The 20,980-nt window shown below is 40.0% G+C and overlaps 1 protein-coding gene across 13 annotated transcripts in view; it reads right to left on the reverse strand.

Moving 5' to 3' along the window:
• The window catches only part of LOC131690758 (collagen alpha-1(XVIII) chain), a 1,092,580-nt gene that overhangs the window by 600,598 nt on the left and 471,002 nt on the right, over nucleotides 1-20,980 (reverse strand). Inside the window, exon 2 of one of the 13 annotated variants that reach the window (XM_058976751.1) lies at nucleotides 15,341-17,674. The exons of 11 other annotated variants lie outside the window; for them this stretch is intronic. In XM_058976751.1, coding sequence (XP_058832734.1) covers nucleotides 15,341-15,490 — 150 coding nt within the window. In that variant the 5' untranslated portion in view covers nucleotides 15,491-17,674. Of the gene's footprint in view, nucleotides 1-15,340; nucleotides 17,678-20,980 lie in introns of all 13 variants that reach the window. One more of the 13 variants, XM_058976749.1, reaches the window with a different exon arrangement.

Below are 20,980 nucleotides of genomic sequence, written 5' to 3' on the forward strand. Positions count from 1 at the left end.
TCTACAGTCGAAATAAAAAAAAAAGATTTTGGTTTTGCAATGCCAAATATTTGGATCTTCCTTCGAAATTGCGAAATCATCAAATTTGGGTGAACCGTTTGAGAAATTTTGACTCAAATCCAAGCTCATTGAGTTTCCTCGACAAGCCGTTGGCAACCAATTTCCATAGCGAAGGTGATAGAACGCCAGCCTGCGGATAGCCGCAAATACTCAATTTTCTTATCCCTGCCTGTCTCAGTGACAAGCAAAGAATGCGGTTACTAAGCATTGCGTTTATCCAACCCGTGATACATGCAGATACCCCATGATCGTTCGTCGCTTCCAGAATAGACAAAGTGGCCTTCAACACTTTGTCAAAAGCACTCCCAATATCTAGTAATTCATCCAAGCTAGAAGGCTTGAGCGAGATTATCCTTTTCAAAGCTTTTAGAATATATAAATATGCAACAATTTCACAGAAGTGGTAAGTTGGCGGAATCCTCTTTTCTTCATTTCTTTTAGACATAGAGCGCTACCTCTCGTTGTGTTCTTCAAGTAATGCGAAACAATAGTAGTTGTGGGCGATATTGTATTTTCGATAATTTATGTAAATTTTTGGATAATTTATGTAAATTTTCTAAATTTTAAACATTTTGTGTTACTTGAGCTGATTTTCAATCTATTCCCTGAATGATTACATTTTTCGAAAGTGCGTGAAAAGAGTTTTCAGTTTTAATATAGATATTATACATATCCTCAAATGAAAATAATTTTTTGAATATTTTTTATAATATATACGGTTGGGAAAAGTTGGCGGTGACGTTCCCGCGTGCGTTGACGGTAGAGTAGAATAGGGTCAAATAGGTATAGGGGTAGAATAGGTATAGGGCATAATCTTTGCTATGAATTAGATACACGGTAGAGAATATCGTGGACGACAGTCATTTTAGCTGTTACCGTGGGCTTTTTCTTACGTAAAACTTGATGCTGAACACAAAGCTAGTATTGGTCTTACGATAATTTTGTTTTTGAAAAAAATACGGGCATCAACAAGAAACATACGCTTGGGGGCACTATAGGTCACTACTGATCGTCCTACAGCTAAGCAACCACGAGAGCCGGAATTAACAACTTCAATTACACACTCTGGCGACGACGAGGACACCGAAGAAGTCATTCGGAAGTACAAAGCCAGATGCAGCTACTGAAAAAACATGTTTTTCAAAATTTCCTTTCGCGGTTTCATGATTTTCCACATCATTTGCCACTTCTCATTTTCTTACCTGAATGACGTCAATTTAATTTTTAAATAATGTGCAGTATTAATATTCTTCAAATAAATGTTGAACCAGTGATTTTCTAGGCGTATACATTGTTTAATTTAACCTCGAATATAGTTATCTATTGTACCCCCAGATTTTAAACATATCGAAAAGAGTACCTTCACCTTATTGGATTTAGCTTAAAAACATTTAGCCAACAGTTGTAACGGCATTTAATTAGCAAGGGACTGGAAGGTGAAGTATATTTTTCAATATTAAGAGCCATAGTACTCAAGGGAGAACAAGGAGTTGAAGGGAGAAAGTTTAGAAAAGCGTGGAAGGATCATATATGCAAGCTTAGAGCTCACCGGCGACTTAACTTTTTGTCTGCTACCGTAGGAGTCAAGATCTTTTGGCATTAGAAATGCGAATCACCTGAGTCTACGGCATGTCCGGACAAGCGTAAAGTAACTTGTTACTTCATGCTGTCGGAACCGACAAAAAGTTAAGTCACGTTAAACTTCCACACTAAGCATTTACGACGTTGAAACTCATTCAATGAGCCAGTTTTGTTTATTTGTTCCCTCACCAATTGCCTGCCTGAGTGATTTTATTTTATCGACTATTGTTGTTAACAAAAATGTTAAAAATAGAATTTACCGTGATGGGGATCCATCGTCGCAGCTTTGGGTGAAAGCTGCCGACACCGTGCAAATCAGCAGCACATGTGACCATATATCACAGACGCTGAGACAGTCACAATAAAAATATAGCCATCACATATTTTCATTTCTGGAGTTCACTCCAAAGTAAGAGAATTCAATTTTCGTCAATGTAGAGGACATTTACTTCGGCCAATCGTCCGAAGAATTTCTAAAATTTGCTTTTGAATATGAAGTGGCTGGAGTAAGTTTGTGGCTTTTCTGCGTCATATATTTTTGTCTCTAAAAATGGAGACAATAAATCAATCATTGAAACGGTGAAAAATGAAAACTGAAATCACCGCCAACTAGCCCCGGTCTCCTCTACATTGGTCGCGACTTACCATTCGTGCTCGTCAAATAATTCCCAAAATCATAAAATATTCATGTATTATTAAACTGTTTCATTATTCCTGTCAATGAAGGATACATCATTCGTGTTCGTGAATTAGTTCACAAAATCTTAAAGACAATTTCATAGATTGATGAACTGGTACATGATATGGTACATGGTACATGTTCGCGATATAATTAGGCAATCCATTAGACGTTTGTTTGACAATTCAGCGGTGGGTTCTGTCAACAAGTCTACTCCTGCGAACAGAAAAACTCGTCCGACAAACAACTTTCGTTAGTCCGATGCGTTTGATGTTGAATCGAATCAACGATATTGTCGGACGTCGCACCCCTCGGAGTAACGTCAGATTAAGTAAACAAGAAATCATCAGCTGATCAGAAACGTCTCATGGATCGCCTAATTGCGTGTTTGTGAAATATAGAAGATATTCATTTTCATTTTGAAACAATTCTCCACACGGTCTTGAATGGGTTCAGTTTTGTTGCGTGAACTGGTTCATGAGATATAACATACAGTGTGTCCCACATTTATACGTTCAGCCTATTTTTTCAAAAAAAAAACTGTTTTTTATTCAAACAAATTGAACCAAATATTCAGGGTTATTTTATTCACATAATTATCAAGTGATAATCAACACTACATTTAGTAGTCAAGTGAATTTCCATCATTTTTGAATACAGGTTTCATTAGCTTCGGCAGTCATTCATTAAGAATTCTTAATCTATGGGACATGCGAATACTGCACAGGGCCGGCGGAATGCGTGGGTAGTATGGGTAGTACTACCCACTCGAAAATTACCGAGGGGGGAATTACCCACTCGAAAGTTTGGAACAAAGCAAAACCTAAGATTAACCACGTATGTGTCTTGCACACAAAATTCATGAGTTGGATATCCTCGATGTAAAATAATTGCATATTTTTATACAGATACAAATTTCTTTGTTTTACAATTTTTTTTTGAGAATATGGGATAATAATTGAGATTTGTTTGAAATTTGGAATTATTTTTTTTATATTTATACTCATGGGTATACATTTTGACACATCTACACCTTAATACAAGGATTTCAGATCGATAGACAAATAATATTAATTCAATTTTATTCAAACTATGGGAAGCAGTTAGAAATATTTTTAAGGACAATATATACAATTTGTAATGTTTTAACATTAACAATCATTTGATTAAAAATTGGAACAAGGAGAAACAATAACTAGTAGCAGAGAAAGCGAGGAAAGGGCGGACAAAAATAACAGAGATAAAAAGAAATTAAACTTGTAGCTCTATAGCAAACGGAAGATCACTATCAGCCCATCATAAACCGGATCGCCGACTGGCCTCCTTGGATCCGCTGGGAACTCTTGGGATCACATTTGCAGGTAGCTGTTTAGCAAGTCAACCAAAAGAGAAGATATAAATAAATTTGGAGGGTAGCCAGCACATATCGGACTAGAACCAGGTCGAACGGATTCGTTTACCGGAGATCTGGCGCATAAAAAATCGTGTAAAGGGTCTAGCCGGGTAAGCATGTGAAATGTGCCCCCAAGCCAAAATGGAATTGTAATAAGCCATTTGAAGCAGCTTTGCTTAGAGAATATTTTTGCAATGTTTTTACCCTTTTTTTTTATTCATTTCGTTTATTTGATAGGCACAAATGCGTTAGCTTGGCGGTGCCAAATGCTTTTGTTTTTACATTTGGATATCTTAAAACTAGGAGGTTACAATGTTGAAATATTTTTTTTTACAAAGGAAAAGAAAGTTTACAGCTATCTTAAGACTAGAAATAAGATTCAATATACAAAAGAGGGCCAAAAGATTTTTTTTATGAAAAAATTTAAAACAAGGGATTCACTTTGATATACAAGAGGGGGAGTAATAGTATTTTACGAAATATTTTACGGTTATCTTAAAACTAACAATATAGTTTAGTACACAAAAGGGGGGAACAAATATTTATGAGAAATTTCACAGAAATCTTAAAACTAGGGATTCAATTCTATTTACAAGATGGAGGACAAGAGTTTCAATAAAGAGTAAAAATTATAGCTATCTTAAAACTAGGAATACAGAATACTAATTTGAATTTTTTAACTAAAACTTATGCTTGGTCAAGATATTCAAAGGGTGGCTTATTTCCGCATCAGTGTAGCAGCAGTTGTATCAAGGACAGGGGAGAGACAGGGAAAGAAGAGCAAAACTTGCAACTTTCGCTCGAACGGCGGGGGGGGGGGGGGGGGAGGGGGATCAGCGAATCAAATTTGCGCCTCAGTATAGTAAGTCGTCGAGTACCTCGACGGACCTCAAGTCGCTCTCGCTTCAGTTTCCTTCTATGCAGGCGTAGTGGTAAGGGCGATGGCGGTTACATAGTGGCACTCTGGAGCTGATCGGTTCCACAAGGCAGGAGGAAACTCTAAAAACGAGAAATAAAAGAGAGGGGTTAAATTGGGATATTTATCGTTTTTATGAAGGTATAAATAAGGGACATATAGGGGAAATCACGAGTTGCCAGCATATCTCGGACTGGTACATTGGGTGGTCTACCTCGGGCCCGAAGGGATTCCTTTAACTGAGACCTGGCGTCACAATACCCGGCGCACACCCAGACAACGTGTTCGATGTCGTGATAGCCCTCGTCACAAGCGCACAGACTACTCTCCGCAAGCCCAATACGCCGCAAATGCGCATCCATGGTGTAGTGATTGGACATAAGTCGGGACATTACACGAATAAAATCCCGACCCACATCCATCCCCCTGAACTAAGGCTTCGTTGATACCTTTGGGATAATGGAATGTAGCCATCGTCCAAGTTCACCATTGCTCCACGAGGTTTGCCAACTGTTGAGTGTCCTCTGACGACAAATACTAAAAAATTCGTTGCAGCAGATTGGTCTTTCATATATGTCACCATTTAATGCGCCCACCTTTGCTAATGAGTCGGCCTTTTCATTGCCCGGGATAGAACAATGAGAGGGGACCCAAACAAAGGTAATCTGATAAGATTTTTCAGATAACGTACACAAGGACTCCTGTATCTTCCCCAGAAAATACGGTAATTGCTTTTTAGGCTGCACCGCACGAAGAGCCTCGATAGAGCTGAGGCTGTCCGAAACGATGAAGTAGTGATCTGTGGGCAGAGTGTCGATGATCCCAAGGGTGTACTGAATTGCAGCTAACTCTGCGACGTAAACTGAAGCGGGATCATTGAGCTTGAATGAAGCGGTGATAGTATTGTTGAAGATACCGAAGCCAGTGGACCCATCGAGATTTGATCCGTCAGTGTAAAACATTTTGTCGCAGTCGACTTCTCGGAATTTATTATAAAATATATTGGGGATCACCTGCGGGCGTATATGGTCCGGAATTCCCCGAATCTCTTCCTTCATGGATGTGTCGAAGAATACAGTAGAATCAGAAGTATCTAGGAAACGGACACGGTTGGGATTGTACGAAGAAGGATTGATGCTCTGTGCCATGTAGTCGAAGTACAAGGACATAAAACAGGTTTGAGAATTAAGCTCGACGAGCCTCTCGAAATTTTGAATCACCAACGAGTTCAGAATGTCGCATCGGATGAGCAATCGATATGAGAGTTCCCAAAATCGATTTTTTAGCGGAAGAACGCCCGCCAGCACTTCGAGACTCATCGTATGGGTCGAGTGCATGCAACCCAAGGCAATGCGCAAGCAACGATACTGGATTCTCTCCAGTTTGATGAAGTGTATGTTCGCAGCGGAGCGGAAACAGAAACACCCGTACTCCATCACCGACAATATCGTTGTTTGGTACAACCTGATCAGGTCTCCTGGGTGAGCACCCCACCATGTTCCAGTTATTGTTCGGAGAAAATTGATCCTTTGTTGGCATTTCTGTTTCAGATACCTAATGTGACATCCCCAGGTACCTTTAGAGTCGAACCAGACCCCGAGATATTTAAATGTGAAAACCTGGTTGATCGTTGCACCCATTAATAGAAGCTGGAGTTGCGCCGGCTCACGCTTCCTAGAAAAAACAACCAACTCAGTTTTCTCCGTGGAGAACTCAATACCCAGCTGAAGAGCCCAAGCAGACAAATTGTCCAAGGTATTTTGTAATGGTCCTTGCAAGTCGGCAGCTTTGGGCCCTGTAACAGAGACCACCCCGTCGTCTGCAAGTTGCCTTAGCGTGCATGAATTGGCAAGACAATCGTCAATGTCATTCACGTAAAAATTGTAGAGCAGGGGACTTAGACATGAGCCCTGGGGAAGACCCATGTAGCTAAATCGCGATGTTGTTAAATCGCCATGCGAAAAGTGCATGTGCTTTTCAGACAACAGGTTTAGCAAAAAGTTATTTAAAATTGGTGAAAGACCATGCTGGTGCAGCTTCTCTGACAGAATGTTGATAGAAACTGAGTCAAAAGCCCCCTTAATATCCAAGAAGACTGATGCCATCTGCTCTCTGTTAGCATAGGCCATTTGGATTTCTGTAGAAAGCAACGCAAGGCAATCGTTCGTCCCTTTGCCTTTGCGGAAGCCAAATTGTGTATCTGACAGTAAGCCATTTGCTTCAACCCAATTGTCGAGGCGAAACAAGATCATTTTCTCGAACAACTTCCGAATACAGGACAGCATTGCAATCGGCCGATACGAGTTGTGGTCGGAGGCTGGTTTTCCTGGTTTTTGGATGGCGATGACCTTCACTTGCCTCCATTCATAAGGGACAATGTTACCCTCAAGAAACTTGTTAAATAAATTCAACAGGCGCCTTTTTGCAGTGTCAGGCAGATTCTTCAGCAAGTTGAATTTGATTCTGTCTAACCCTGGGGCGTTATTGTTGCACGATAAGAGAGCAAGTGAAAACTCCACCATCGAAAACGGTGTTTCGTTCGCGGTATCGTGAGAAGACGCGGTGCGGTACGTTTTCTGTACCGGGACAGAGTCCGGACAGATCTTCTTGGCGAAAGCGAATATCCAACGGTTTGAATATTCCACGTTCTCGTTGGTACTATTATGATTACGCATACGTCGAGCCGTACCCCAAAGAGTGCTCATCGCTGTTTCTCTCGTTAACCCGTCGACGAACCGACGCCAATAACTGCGTTTTTTGGCTTTCATTAGACTCTTCATTCGCCTTTCTAACGACGCGTACTGTTGATAGCTAGCAAGTAACCCGTCTTCCCGGAAGGCCTTATATGCAGTGGACTTTTCCGCGTACAGCTCTGAGCACTCTTTATCCCACCACAGGGTGGGAGACCGTCCATGGGTATTCGCGCTGGGTACTGGTTTAGTCTGAGCTTGATTCGCACTGTCGAGAATCAAGCCAGCCAAAAACCTGTACTCTTCCTCCGGGGGAAGTTCTTGAGTGGATTCGATTTTAACGGATATCGCGGTCGCGTAACTCTTCCAATCAATGTTCCGTGTGAGGTCATACGAGACATTGATTGTTTTCGATGGTCTTGAACCGTTAGCAATTGAAGTCACGATAGGCAAATGATCGCTACCGTGGGGATCAGGGATCACCTTCCACATGCAATCTAACTGTAGCGATGTCGAGCAAAGCGATAAATCCAACGCGCTTGCGCGTGCTGGTGGTGTAGGAATCCGCGTCATTTCTCCCGTGTTTAAGATGGTCATGTTGAAATTATCGCAAAGATCTTGGATTAATGTTGATCTATTATCATCATGAAGACAGCCCCATATCTAAGCTGACCAACTGTGGGCTAGGAAAAATTCGTACACCTTTCATCTCAAAATTTAAAGTACAAAAGTTGATTTCTTTTCTTTGAGGTTTAGTATTTCTCTTGTTTACTATATTTTATTACAGGCAATGGGATTTTTAATAATGATTTTAGGAGTTGGCATAGCGTAGTTGGATTTGGTTCGATTCCCCGCACACTGGGTGAGTTTTTTCAAATGACATTTTTCTACCCCGAAAAAGAGGCAAAGCCTCTATAATAGAAATATTTTCTGGATTCAATGTAAGTGATGGAGCACAAATACTATATGTCAGAGTTTCTGTGTTAGTGTTCTAATTGGTTTCCTCTATGTACATTTGTTACTTAATTAGCAGTGCGCATTTATGGAACCAAACTATCCAGCTTTTTACGTGCCATAATGGCAGTCCAAATGGATCAGTTCGTAATACGTTTAATGGCCCTTTTTTGACAATAATCGTTTACGTCAACCGCCCAGTGAGATTAAGTCATCCTACGTTAGTCCAATGCGTTGGATGTTTATTCAATGAACGCCCGACATCTTCAAAAGCGTTTCGAATTCATCTCATCCATGCATGCCATGTATTAGCACCACTTAGCCTCCAATTCCGAAAAACAATAAGTGAGGCAGGAAAAGCAAGTAGTAATGCATCACGATCAGCGAAATATGGTAGATTGTTCTGTAAAATGATTTTATTTTCCTGGCAAAATCTATCGAAAATAACCATTATTGAATGCCTGATATGATGGCATTGGATAGAGGTAACTTTCGTAAGCCTATGAAATCTGTGTATAAATATTCCAAAAACTCGATTGTTGTTCAAATCTCCACTTCCCGACAGATTCTATAATACAGTAATTCCTCCAAGATTCACCCAAAAATCTTTAAAATCGCGAACGACCATCTTCGATACAGATAAACATTAGATGTTTTATCAGCATGAGTCCTGAGCGTTTTGCACGGAAAAATAAAGCATTTTGTTTCAAGAGTAATATATTAAAAGGACTAAGAGTTTTTGCAGGAATCATTTTCAAAAAATGTTGCTCGAGATTTGTATTTTGTACAGTAAAATACTCCGAAAAAAATTGCAGGGAAAAATCTCTTCTAGGCAAAGAACAAAAGCTGAATAAAAAGTTGTGAGCGCTTCAAAAAATTAAAAAAATATATTAAAAACTACAACTGTAAAAAAATCATTTTTAACAACTTTTATTTTTTGGCAACAAAAGACTAAAGAGAATGGAAAAATATTTAATGTGGTGGCAACGCGGAGAAGTAATTGGTAAAAATGTTTTTCTTGCAACAGCTTTAAACATGTTATTACAGAAAACGCTTCTCAGAGCTATTTTAAGTTTTGTTTTCATTCTTTCTTTTACGAGAGTTTCCCTACTGGAGCTGTAGAGCTGGGTTCACGGAAGGGCTCCCCATCAAAATCACTCATTACAATTGCAGACGAGACGGAAAGTGTAACCCACTACAACACTGCTTAAGTCCAATTGCAGCGGGCTATGTTTCTGATTGTGATATCGAGTGTACGGTTAAGTTGTGTGGGCGTATGGACTTTACGATCGCGTTAGAATGAGCGTTTATGTGTGTTCGCTTGAGACCGCGTTAATAGTAGTGGAAGTGCAGTAGGGTTCACTAACTCATTGCCCCGTTTTTGTGTGTGTGCGAAATATTGGCCCTAATTGTGCGTGGATGATCGCGATTGTCTTTGCGTACCATCGCAAAGGGCTCGGGCGTTTGTATGCTATCGTGTTCGATCGCGTGGGCGTTTGTTTGTCGCGTGGACGCTTGCATGTCGCATATGCTAGCGTGTCACTTGTATATAAATTCGGTTTTAAAACCGGATGTCCATTCGCATATTCGCATGTGTTCATAGATGATCGCGCAGACCGTGAATCTAATGCTTAATTTTCAGTATATGGTTCAGATGTTAGAAGAGAGTGAGTTCTGTATCACCATCAACTCTATCACTAGAGTTTCCGGTATGTCGCCATGGCCCATGGATCGTGTTGTCTAGTGGAATGAGCGTCTTTTTTTCTGATTGGTCCAACTGAAGTCCAGTTAGGCTGCTAGGGCCGAGAAGAAGAACTTCTGGACATAACCAATTCATGATCGCGCGAACACGAGTGTTTGTAGGGTCATTCTTGAGACCGCGTTTGTAAATTTATAAGCGCTAAAACGTTCACTTAGTCACCGAGGTGTTATCCTGTTTGCAAGGTCGTAACCGTAGGTATGCGTGAAGGGCTCAAGCGCTTGTATGTTAAATTGTTTGTCGCGTATGTAACTTCGCGTGTATAAATTCTACTTTATTACCGTGTGACTATTTGTATTTGTATTTTTTCATTATTTTAACGGACTTATACAGTCTAATTGAAAGCTAAATTTTAATTATAATTGCAACAAGCATAATAACAACCTTTACTAACAGAATTCATAAGACAACAAATATTTGCGTGTATTCTTGGTTCAGATCCTAGAAGAGAGTGAGTTCTCCCATATCACTAGAGTTCCCGGTTATATCGTCAATGAAGACACTGAATTTAAACATGCCACCCAACTAGAAAGAATGGTTTAAATAACTAGTCGAGGTGGATAGCGGGACACATAAAAGTTCATTTTTTTAATTTATATTATAAAAATCGTAAAGTTCACTTAGTTCCAAGTTCATGAAAATTTTCAAAAATGGATTTCTTAGCACTCTCGTTCGCTGTTTTCCTTTTGCTAACAAAATTGCATTTTTGGAGCCTGGGAAACTAGTTTGAAACGGTATTTTATCTGTTTCCATTTGTGGAAGATTTTTTATTATCCCGGGAGTACTTCCTGTTTCACTGAGGTTGAAAATTCCGTACAAATTCCGGACAAATCCGTACAAGTATTTTTTCCGGACACGCGACCAAAAATCCGTACTGTCCTCCCAAATTCCGTACGGTTGGTCAGCTTACCCATACCGTACCGTGCGAGTTAAAGTCTCCCAGAACTAGCCGCGGTGCCGGTAAGGATTCCGTGATATTACAAAGCGTTCGGTGCCCTACCGAGGCTCTAGGAGGAATGTAGATGGAAGCAATGCAAAGGTCTTTACCTTTGATTAAAACTTGACAAGCGACAATTTCAATGCCTGGTGTCGAAGGGAGGTTAATTCGGTTGAAAGAATAGCATTTTTTGATCCCCAAAAGTACTCCTCCATAGGGGTTTTCTCGATCCAGACGAATTATATTAAAGTCGTGGAAGTTGAGATTTATATCGGAAGTTAACCAAGTTTCACATAATGCGAAAGCATCACATTTTAAACTATTTAGTAAAAATTTAAAGGAATCGATTTTCGGGAGGATACTTCTGCTGTTCCACTGTAGAACAGTGATCGAATCGGTGACCTCGTTCGATGACTTAGCCATCGATGGATACGATCGCTGCAAGGAGGGGCCATTTAGTAGTCAACTGCTTCAAAAATGTTTGCACTATAGGGAGAAAACGTATCAGAAGGCTTTTAAGAGGATCAGTAACATTGAAAGCTGTGAAAATTAAGTCCACTATGTCAGAAAATTTCATTAGTCCGCTACTGGACTGAGTATCTGTTTGAAAAAAGGGGACACTTGGGGTTTTTGGTGTCCCTGGAAGTGGTGGGTACTCCTTGTTAGAATTAATATTTCCAAGTCCTGGAGCAAATTGCTTCGGCTTTTGTGCATCACTTCCGTTGGATTTATTGGTTGTAGATGGCGCACTCTGAGTGGACGACACCTTGGCACCCTTACGGGGCAATGTAGGGGAGGCTGGATTTCTCCTCTTCCTGGATTCCCCTGGGTTAACCAAAGATGTTCCCTCTCGTGGGTCGTCAGATTCTTGCTCAACGTTAGCCAAACCAGCATAGGGATTTTCGGACAGGACAGATGGCGAAGCATTCTTTAGCATTTCTGCATAAGAACGCCTTGAGCGTTCCTTAAGGCAGCGCTTAATTTTATCCCCGCGCTGCTTGTACGCAGGGCATGATTTAAGAGCATGTGAAGGGCCCCCGCAGCAAATACACTTTTCAGTTTCTTTGTCGCAAGAGTCATCCTCATGCTCTCCTTCGCATTTGCCGCATCGTTTCTTATTTCCACAATATGTGGCTGTGTGGCCCAACTGCTTGCAATTGCTGCAGCTCATGACCCGCGGTACAAACAGGCGAACTGGTAGGCGAACCCTGTCAAGGAGGATGTAGTTGGGAAGAGAGGACCCGGCGAATGTCACCCGAAGCGAGCCTGATAGAGAGTAGGTAGTCTTACCTCCCTCGGTGTTTGCGGTATACAATTGTTTGCATTCTAAGATCTTAATCTGTTCAAGAGAGGGGTCCTTAAAGCAGCCAACCCCGTGCTCCAACAGTTCTTCGCATTTCAGGCCCGGTTCGGACACTACCCCATCGATTTCACAGGCCACACAAGGCACGTACGCTTTAAATTCCCGCGTAAAGCGCTCACAGCAAGCAATCGCGTTTGCCTGCCCGAGATCATTCACTAGAACACGTATCTTGTTTGCCCGAACACGTGTTATCTGAGTTACGGCCGGGTAATTAGCAGTCAGATCTCGAGAAAGTTTTAAAATATTAACCGGTTTCTCTCCGGTCCGAAAATATACCACCCATGGCCCAGAGGAACCTTCTGGGTACTGCTTTATACGGGGAGCAATGCGAGTATTAGGGGGATCAGGGACTTCCATGATTACATCAGATGGTATTTCGCCCTCGGCCATTTAAGCACGAGGGCAGAGCGTTATATAAACGGGAATGTGTCTTATTATTTGATTACAAGGTAGAGTAAAAGTAGGGAAAAGGAAAGAAAGCAAACGAGGGAAAAAAATAAAGCAAAACTTATCTGCAAACAACGTCGATTGTTCCGCACCAGCGAAAACAATGTACTGGATTTACTTTCGGCACCAGCAGAACGACAGCTAACGAACGAACAAAGGATGACCTTGACTCACTAAAATTTACACACCGAACACCACTGTGAAATTTAACGATCCGTTCCGTTCAAAGGTTGGGAGACGTATGTTTTTTTTTTACCCTTTAGCGGCCATATTGGGGGAGCTAGGGTGTTTTTTTCGATTTTCGTCTCCTGACCATGACATATACGAGCAACAAAAATTACATAGCTTTACGTTTGATTTTAATTTTATATGTTGAATTTTTCGAGTCACGTAATTTTACTCCACATATGACGTTTGTTTAAAATGTGGAGGAGTGTAATTTTATGACACTGCGCCTAGAAAGTACATCTTTCATGTAAAGTTAAACAAAACACGGTAATATTTCGTCATTTCGTCAATTACGGTTTGTTAAATTGTGGCAAGTTTGGAATTACCTTAACGGTAAAATTTAGATTTTTTTGGTGTGAAGAACACAAGGCGCACGACCCGACAACATGTGCAATGTCGTAGAAATATTCAAACCGACCTCCACTACTTTCCCGTTAGTCAACACTATCATGCGGGCTTCAGTACCCGCGAAAGGAAGGTTTTATAGCAGGGAACGGAAAATTAATGCTACTACATTTAAAAGAATGGAGTAATTGGTACTTAGCTGTGGAACATTTGTAGTATTTGTATTCAACAAACACATTTTCGCTGAGCCGTCAGACATACAGCCCTGTAAACAAAGGGTGTTTCCAAATAGCCACCAGAATCTCAGGGAATTTCAATTTTCACTTACACACTCCATAGCTGAGCTTTCGTCAGTACGAGAAGAAATCACTCCGAATCTTACTACCCACTCGGGAAAAGTATTCCGCCTGCCCTGATACTGCTTCGTGTTGACATTCGCGAACATTGTCAATCAGGTTCAGATCATTCGAATACCGTGTTAATATTACTTGAAAAATGCATTTTTGGGGAAAAACTCAATTTTTTTTTCTTAGTAAACGTATAAATATGGTACATCACTTGTTCACTTAAACTGCAAAACAAATAAAGAAAACGCATTCGGGTTTCTAATTTTCGAGGAACGACATCGGATAAGCTAAAAAAAACCCAGGAAATTTGGAGCAGTTTGTTTGAATAGAAAAAAAGTTATCCTATAAAATAGTGCGAACGTATAAATGTAGAACACATTTTAGCTGCTTCAAGCTGCTAGCGAAACTATTACGACCTTGAACATCATTATTCATTTGATAAAGTTCAGTGTGATTTCCTGAAAGAAATCGAAAACTGCACTGAGCGTCAAAAATACATTACAGAGCAACAAATCATGTTCGTGAAATAGTTTACAAAACCATAAGATAGCAACGATCGGTCACGCTATCATGAAGTACACACCTAGAAAAAAATAGTGTAAATTTACGTCTCCTGACCCTGACATATACGAGCATCAAAAATGACTTAGTTTTACGTTTGATTTTAATTTTACATGACGTTTAATTTCGTAAATCATGTAATTTTACTCCACATACAGCGTTTTTTTTCTGAATGGTAAGAAGTGTAATTTTATGTTATTGCGCATGTAAAGTATATGTTTCATGTAAAATTAAACGGAACACGGTAATGTTCCGTCATTTCGTAAATTACGGTTTGTTGAATTGTGTCATGTTTGCAATTACGTCAATGATAAAATTCAGATTTTTTTGGTGTGTAGTTCATATTGTCATGTCACTCTGCGTAAAAAATCCGACAGTAAATTCAAGAATAACATATCATGATAAAGTGAAAAAATACGAAAATCATTATAAAGCTGTTGATATCATCAACTTGATTCACATTACTCCCCACGTCTAATTCGATGGTGATATCGAGAATAAAATATCACGAAAACGCACAAAGAAACTACGAAAATTGTAACTGACCTTCTGAAAACATGAACAGAACAACGTTTAGTTCTCGATCTTTTTAGTTTATACAGTTAGTACAAATTATGTTTTTTTTTTCGGAGTGAACTAGATTCGTGGAAATATAAATAGTTTCATGAACATGATTTCGGAAACTGGGTCGCGTTTTTTGCAAACGTTCGATTTAACGAAATTGTGATTTTTTTTATGAATTTATGAACAGATTTGCTTCCATACAACCATTTGCTAAATTATTATCGTTTGATTGCTTAAAAAATAAAGATTAATATTTAACGCCGACTTGTCAGCAGTCCTGCAATCAAAGGCCAATCCTATATGCCAGATGCAATAAATTGTTTCCGTTCTGGAGCCCGGCAACCGGTTATCTAACGACAGTCATCGATGTTAGTATCACATTCATCCTCGACGACCATTGATAGCATCCTGATCTGAGCTCCCCTTCCCTCCGGTTGCTACGTAGGATTCCCCCGAACCGAACCGTATATTCTTCGTATGACATAATTTCAAATGGAAAACTGTGTCACCACTCACCTGTATCCTGGCGGCGACCCGCTCGTTTTGATAGCGCACCGGAACGAACCATCCCTTGGTGGAGCCGGTCACCAGGACGATTCCCAGTAGGAAGAAACACACGAAGGCCGCGATTACCGCTTTGGCCCGGCCGGAGACTACCATCGCCATGTTTACGCTTGTGTATGATGTAACTTTTTTCCTTTTTTTATTTTTCTATGCCACGATATGTCGTGAGTGAGTGTGTGTGTATATGTTTGCACAGGATTTTAATTGATATGAAGGGTTCGCACTCTTTTATTCTCACTCGCGTCGATATGGATCAGATTGATTACGTATGATAAATTACCAACTATCTGGGGGGGGGGGGGGCATCCATCAGCCGCACCGGATATACCCGGACGGTCGCTACTGGTGATGGTGTGCGTAATTAATTCCTACTCGGTCAACTGGTTCACATTAATTAACGCGCATAAAAAAATCGTTCTTTAATTGATTAATCTGACATTTGCACTGCGAATATTCAATATTTGGTTTTCATCCGGAGACCTTTTTACCGGGATTGACTGTAGCGGAATGGCAAATTGTTAGCCTTGTCGAACCGCCCCCGGCTTCCGCTCTTACACCAGCTACTGCAAATTTATTCCGCAATTATTCATCGATTGATAAAGCAAATAGCATAAATTCAATATTTTTCTTCATTTTTCGTTCCACGTGACGCACGCCTGCTGCTGAGGCGGGGCGGGACGGAACGGAACGGGGCTCGACTGAATATATTTCACTGTTTTTTTTTTCACGGTACCGTCGGAAATTGATGAGATCGAATCAAGCGACACGTTCACCTTGGGGAGGAGGGCAATTTTTCACTAACTTCCTCTCGGCGCATACCGACAGGACACACCAACGGCAAAGGGGCGGCGCATATGTGAGGGGGAGCCGGTATGGGGACGAAACATTCAATCACTTTCAATTCACTTCCGGTCTGTGTTGGCGGCGGTACGCGAAGGGAACAAGAATTTTACTTTTTTCCCATCAATTCACTGAAGGGTAGTCGAACCGATTACGGCTTTCGTGTCCCAGAGTAATAACACTTTTTCTTCGGCTCGTTTATACTTTACCACCTTTTCTTATTGTTTCTTTTTTGAATGGGGTGGTGCAACATTGTATTGCTCGGCTGATTAATGAACGTGTTCACTTTCTCTTTTCTTCGAATAAACTGTTTGCGGGGTAACCAGCAACTAGTCACACTTGATTGTGTCCGCAGTGGGGCTTGCCTTGGAATTTCTGGATTTTTTTTTCGATAAAAACTAGACAGAAAACTGTATATCTTCTAACGGGAACTATTTATTTAGGTTTAAGATTACTTGCCCTCGATTTTATTTGTGACAAATTTCCAACGATTAGTGTAACGATCAAACACAAATTTCACTATAAATAACTCGATTGTTTAACTGATCGTGTCGCACACAATAATAAAACTTTCTCCAACTTGGCTAAATTTTGGATACATAAAATACTTTTGTTCTTTCTTCGCGTAATTGACTTCCGCCCGGCTCTCGTTAGACTCATAAATTTCTCCAACAATATCACAGAACGTATTGATTTTCCCCGCACCCCGTCTCTCACATCATTTTATTTAAAGAAGGACTTTTAACGATCCATAAACGTCACCCGGAGAACGCACACTTACGCGAACGATTTACGACCGAAACTTTAACGAATCACGTGACTGCGACTTGTGCAATCTGCGGGCTCCCGGCTTCCGGATGTTGAGTTCACCACTGATTGCGCACCGGTGTAACTGCACGTGTCAAATTGGCAAGGCCGAAAAATCAATCACTTCCTTCGGCGGCGGGTGAAACCGCACAAACTCAGTCCCACCCACTCCACGCACCACAAGAACGGAAGGAAAAGGAAACTTGTTAACGATTGCTTTTCATCCAGTTAGTCCGCGTTGGGAAGTTTTCGCTTTTCGCTTTTGTTTGTTCACTTGAGAAATTCGTCCAGGCTGAGGATCAGTCTCGGGTTTCTGACGTCTCCCTCACCACCGTCACCAGCTCTACTAGAAGGGGCAGGGTCGGACGGTCAGCATACCGACGCAGTTTTAGGCAGGGATTTATTTAATTATGCTAATTACACCGTTCGGGATGGGGGCTGGTCTTCAGCTCGACTGCCAAGTTTTGGGCACGTTTGGGGCTTGGTTTGTCGCAGTCGTTTCTTAGAAATTTTTTGTTAGAGAATTTTTTGCGCATTCCAGCTTGCCACTGTTTACTGGACACGTGATGATGGGTTTCCTTTTTCTAGGGCTTGCCTTACTAGTGCGGATGTTTGTTGGCTACTGGCTTCCGAAGGATTCTTCTGGAAGAAATCTTATTTTAGGATTGTGACCGAGATTTAATGTGCGATTGTTTGGCAATGGAGCGGATATTTGCTCAGGTGATTTAATGGGTCTCTCACGTTTTGTTACTTTGATTGGACAATGCTTATTATCACGAAATACATACGGATGAAGGGATGGGGTCTGGAAGACTACTGCAAACACCTAAAGGGTGTACGGAAGCAAATTGCATCACTTTCAAATTGCGGTTGCTTTTCAAATGTTAGGTATTTTCCACTAAAATTTTGACGCATTTATCGCAAAATCTAAGAAATGTGATTTTGTTTGTACGCTCGAGTACGGAGTACGGAGTACGGACTCATTTTAAAATTTCACAAATTGTTAGTGTCTAATATTATCTTGCGCATTACTTAGTTTTTCTGTACATTACGCGTAATCGTACCGATTATCAATTATAGACATCAGATTGGCTCACAGTTTTAGCAATACTTCAAATTGCTGTAGTTTAGGGGAGAAGTAAATCACTCGCGGTGACCGGAATACAAAAAAAAATTTGAAACACCTTGAAACTCGGTGTAAATACACCGAGTTTCAAGGTGTTTCACGAAGCTCAAAACAATCGGCTTTCCAAATTTGAGATCCGTCGATTTGTTTTTTGTCAGTTTAAAAACTCTAGTGTCGCAAACTCTCCAATTGTGAAGTGCAAAGCAGTACACAGTGCACTGCATAATTTAAATATATCTGTCAGCTACTGCTATCGTTTCCGCTCCGACGTTCGACCAGAGAATGGGCTCGCCCGAGCAATGCTGAAAGTTATATATCCGAGTATGACGCCATCGGCAAAATCAGAGCAATGGAAAGGAGACATCACAAGCGCTTGGCCGCTGGATGCCTAGACCGTCGTCCCCACCCCCAGTAGGGCATTGCAAAAATATTTTTTTTTAATTCTCAAAGGCCCCCCCTCTCATATTTTGACAAATGTCAAAGTAAGCTCAGATGCCAAATTTCACATCATTTGGACAATTTCAGACCTCCGCTCACTTCGCTTGAATTTTTTTGAAATTGGTACTATGGGAAACTATGGAGGAAAAATACATTAAATGCTATTATTTTTGAAGTAGCAATCAGAAAATTACAATTTATACCTCTTTTGAAAGGAAATAATCTTAGTATTTGAATGGAGATATTTTTGCTTCTAAGAAAATACGGAAAAGTGGGGCACTGGGTCATTCTGGACCCAAAATACCATATTTTTAATGATTTTTCCGCTCCGTGATGCAAATCATACATATTTTGTAGTTTTTCTTATGTGAAAAAATCTCAGAAATCGAACGGAACCCTTTTGACCTTAGTCCGAATACGAGAAATTGGGGTTATAGGGCTTTTTATCATTCATATTAAATTTTATCATTTTCTCATGCATATATCTCTATTATTCTTCACTCAATTTTCATAAAATGTAACTTGTTGAACGTGTAAAATTCTGAGGAATAAAACAAAAATAAAAACGCTAAAGGTAAAATTCAGAAACATCACACTTTTTGATATTTACTCTACAAATCTCATTTTTTTCATTATTTGTCCTAATACCTCAACTTCCCCTATTTTTTCAGGAATGAAACTTTTCTCATGTGATCCCTAAGCATATTTTATACTAAAAGTAGTAAATTAAATAAGAATTTGGTTGTTAAATGGAGTTAATATGTGCGATTTTATGATAAAAATGTGAAATCGACACTATATGTCAGATAATTTGATATTCCTGAATTTTACCGGTAACGAATCTATTTTTGTTATAATCCTAAGGATTTTCCACGTTGGTGTAGTTTATGAAAATTGAGTGAAGAATAATAGAGATATATTCACGAAAAAATGATGAAGCTTAATATGAATGACAAAAGGTCATTTAACCCCAACTTCTCGTATTCGGACAAAGATCAAAAAGGCTCCGAACGATTTTTGAGATTTTTCACATTAGAAAAACTACAAAATTTGTATGATTTGCATCACGGAGCAGAAAAATAATTAAAAATAGGTTATTTTGGGGCCAAAATGACCCAGTACAAAAATATCTCCATTCAAATACTAAGATTATTTCCTTTCAAAAGAGGTATAAATTGTAATTTGCTGATTGCTACTTCAAAAGTGATGGCATTTAATGTATTTTTCCTCCATATTTTCCCATAGTACCAATTTCAAAAACAATCAAGCAAAGTGGGCGGGGGTCTGAAAGTGTCCAAATGATGTGAAATTTGGCATCTGAGCTTACTTTGACATTTGTCACAATATGAGAGGGGAGGCCTTCGAGAATTCAAAAAAAAAATTTTTTTGCGATGCCCTAACCCCCAGCGGTAGCAGTGATCAAATGCAGCACTCATCGCAGCGCATTGTCAACATTTTTGATTGCTACTGCTGTTCTTTACGGCCTGACGTTCGACGGGAGAATGAACTCGCTCGAGGAATGATATTCTTTAAATAGTCGAGGATGATGTCATTCATAGAAGCATAGTGTGCTGGGTGCTCAAATCTGTCGCACGAGACGCTTTAGGCACGACGGGCACTTCGGAAGCATCCCAAGGAGGTCAAATGTGAGGAAGACATAAAGAAAAAATGGGTTTCCGTAAAGATGAAGCTGCAGCCAAACGTTGTACAGAACCTAATGAGTGGAGCTAAGCGTAAGGTTATGGTATTGAAGTTGAAAGAAAAAATAATGTCTAAAGCTTACTAATGAGTTATATTCTATTGTTTGAAAGTTTGAAAAGGATCGGTCCACTAGCTAATTTTCTACTACATTTTTACGTGATGCAATTCGATGTGGGCAGCCTTTATTGAATAAGGCGAAATGAAGCAGATATCAATTAAAATGGCGCACAGCGATTAGTATGACCAGAACCGTTTTAAGACGACTGAAAGAAACCAGCAATTGAGTAGGTGTAAATATATGTAGAATATATGTCACATTCGACGAAAGTGATAAACCATCAACTCACAATGTCAGTATACCTTGTTCAACCTAAGGTTTCCAAAATTGGATATAATGTAATGGCAATTGAAGAGATAACGAAAAAAAAAATTGAAATATTTACGCGTGCATTTTTCTTAACCAAAACACAGTATAGAGTATCTTCCGTGGATCTCATTTATCAGATATCATCATAGAGACACTGAAACATTAATTTTGACAAATGAATCTCATTCTGCAATTTTGTTTAGAAAGGATATAGAGTAAAGTGTCTATTTTCACCATACTAAGCAGGGCCCCTCACTAATTCATTAATTCATCGACCTACAATCAATGGAAAATGTAAAAATTTACATCAACC

The sequence above is a fragment of the Topomyia yanbarensis genome, chromosome 3 (genome assembly GCF_030247195.1).
Source record: "Topomyia yanbarensis strain Yona2022 chromosome 3, ASM3024719v1, whole genome shotgun sequence".
In the NCBI taxonomy this organism is placed as follows: domain Eukaryota; kingdom Metazoa; phylum Arthropoda; class Insecta; order Diptera; family Culicidae; genus Topomyia; species Topomyia yanbarensis.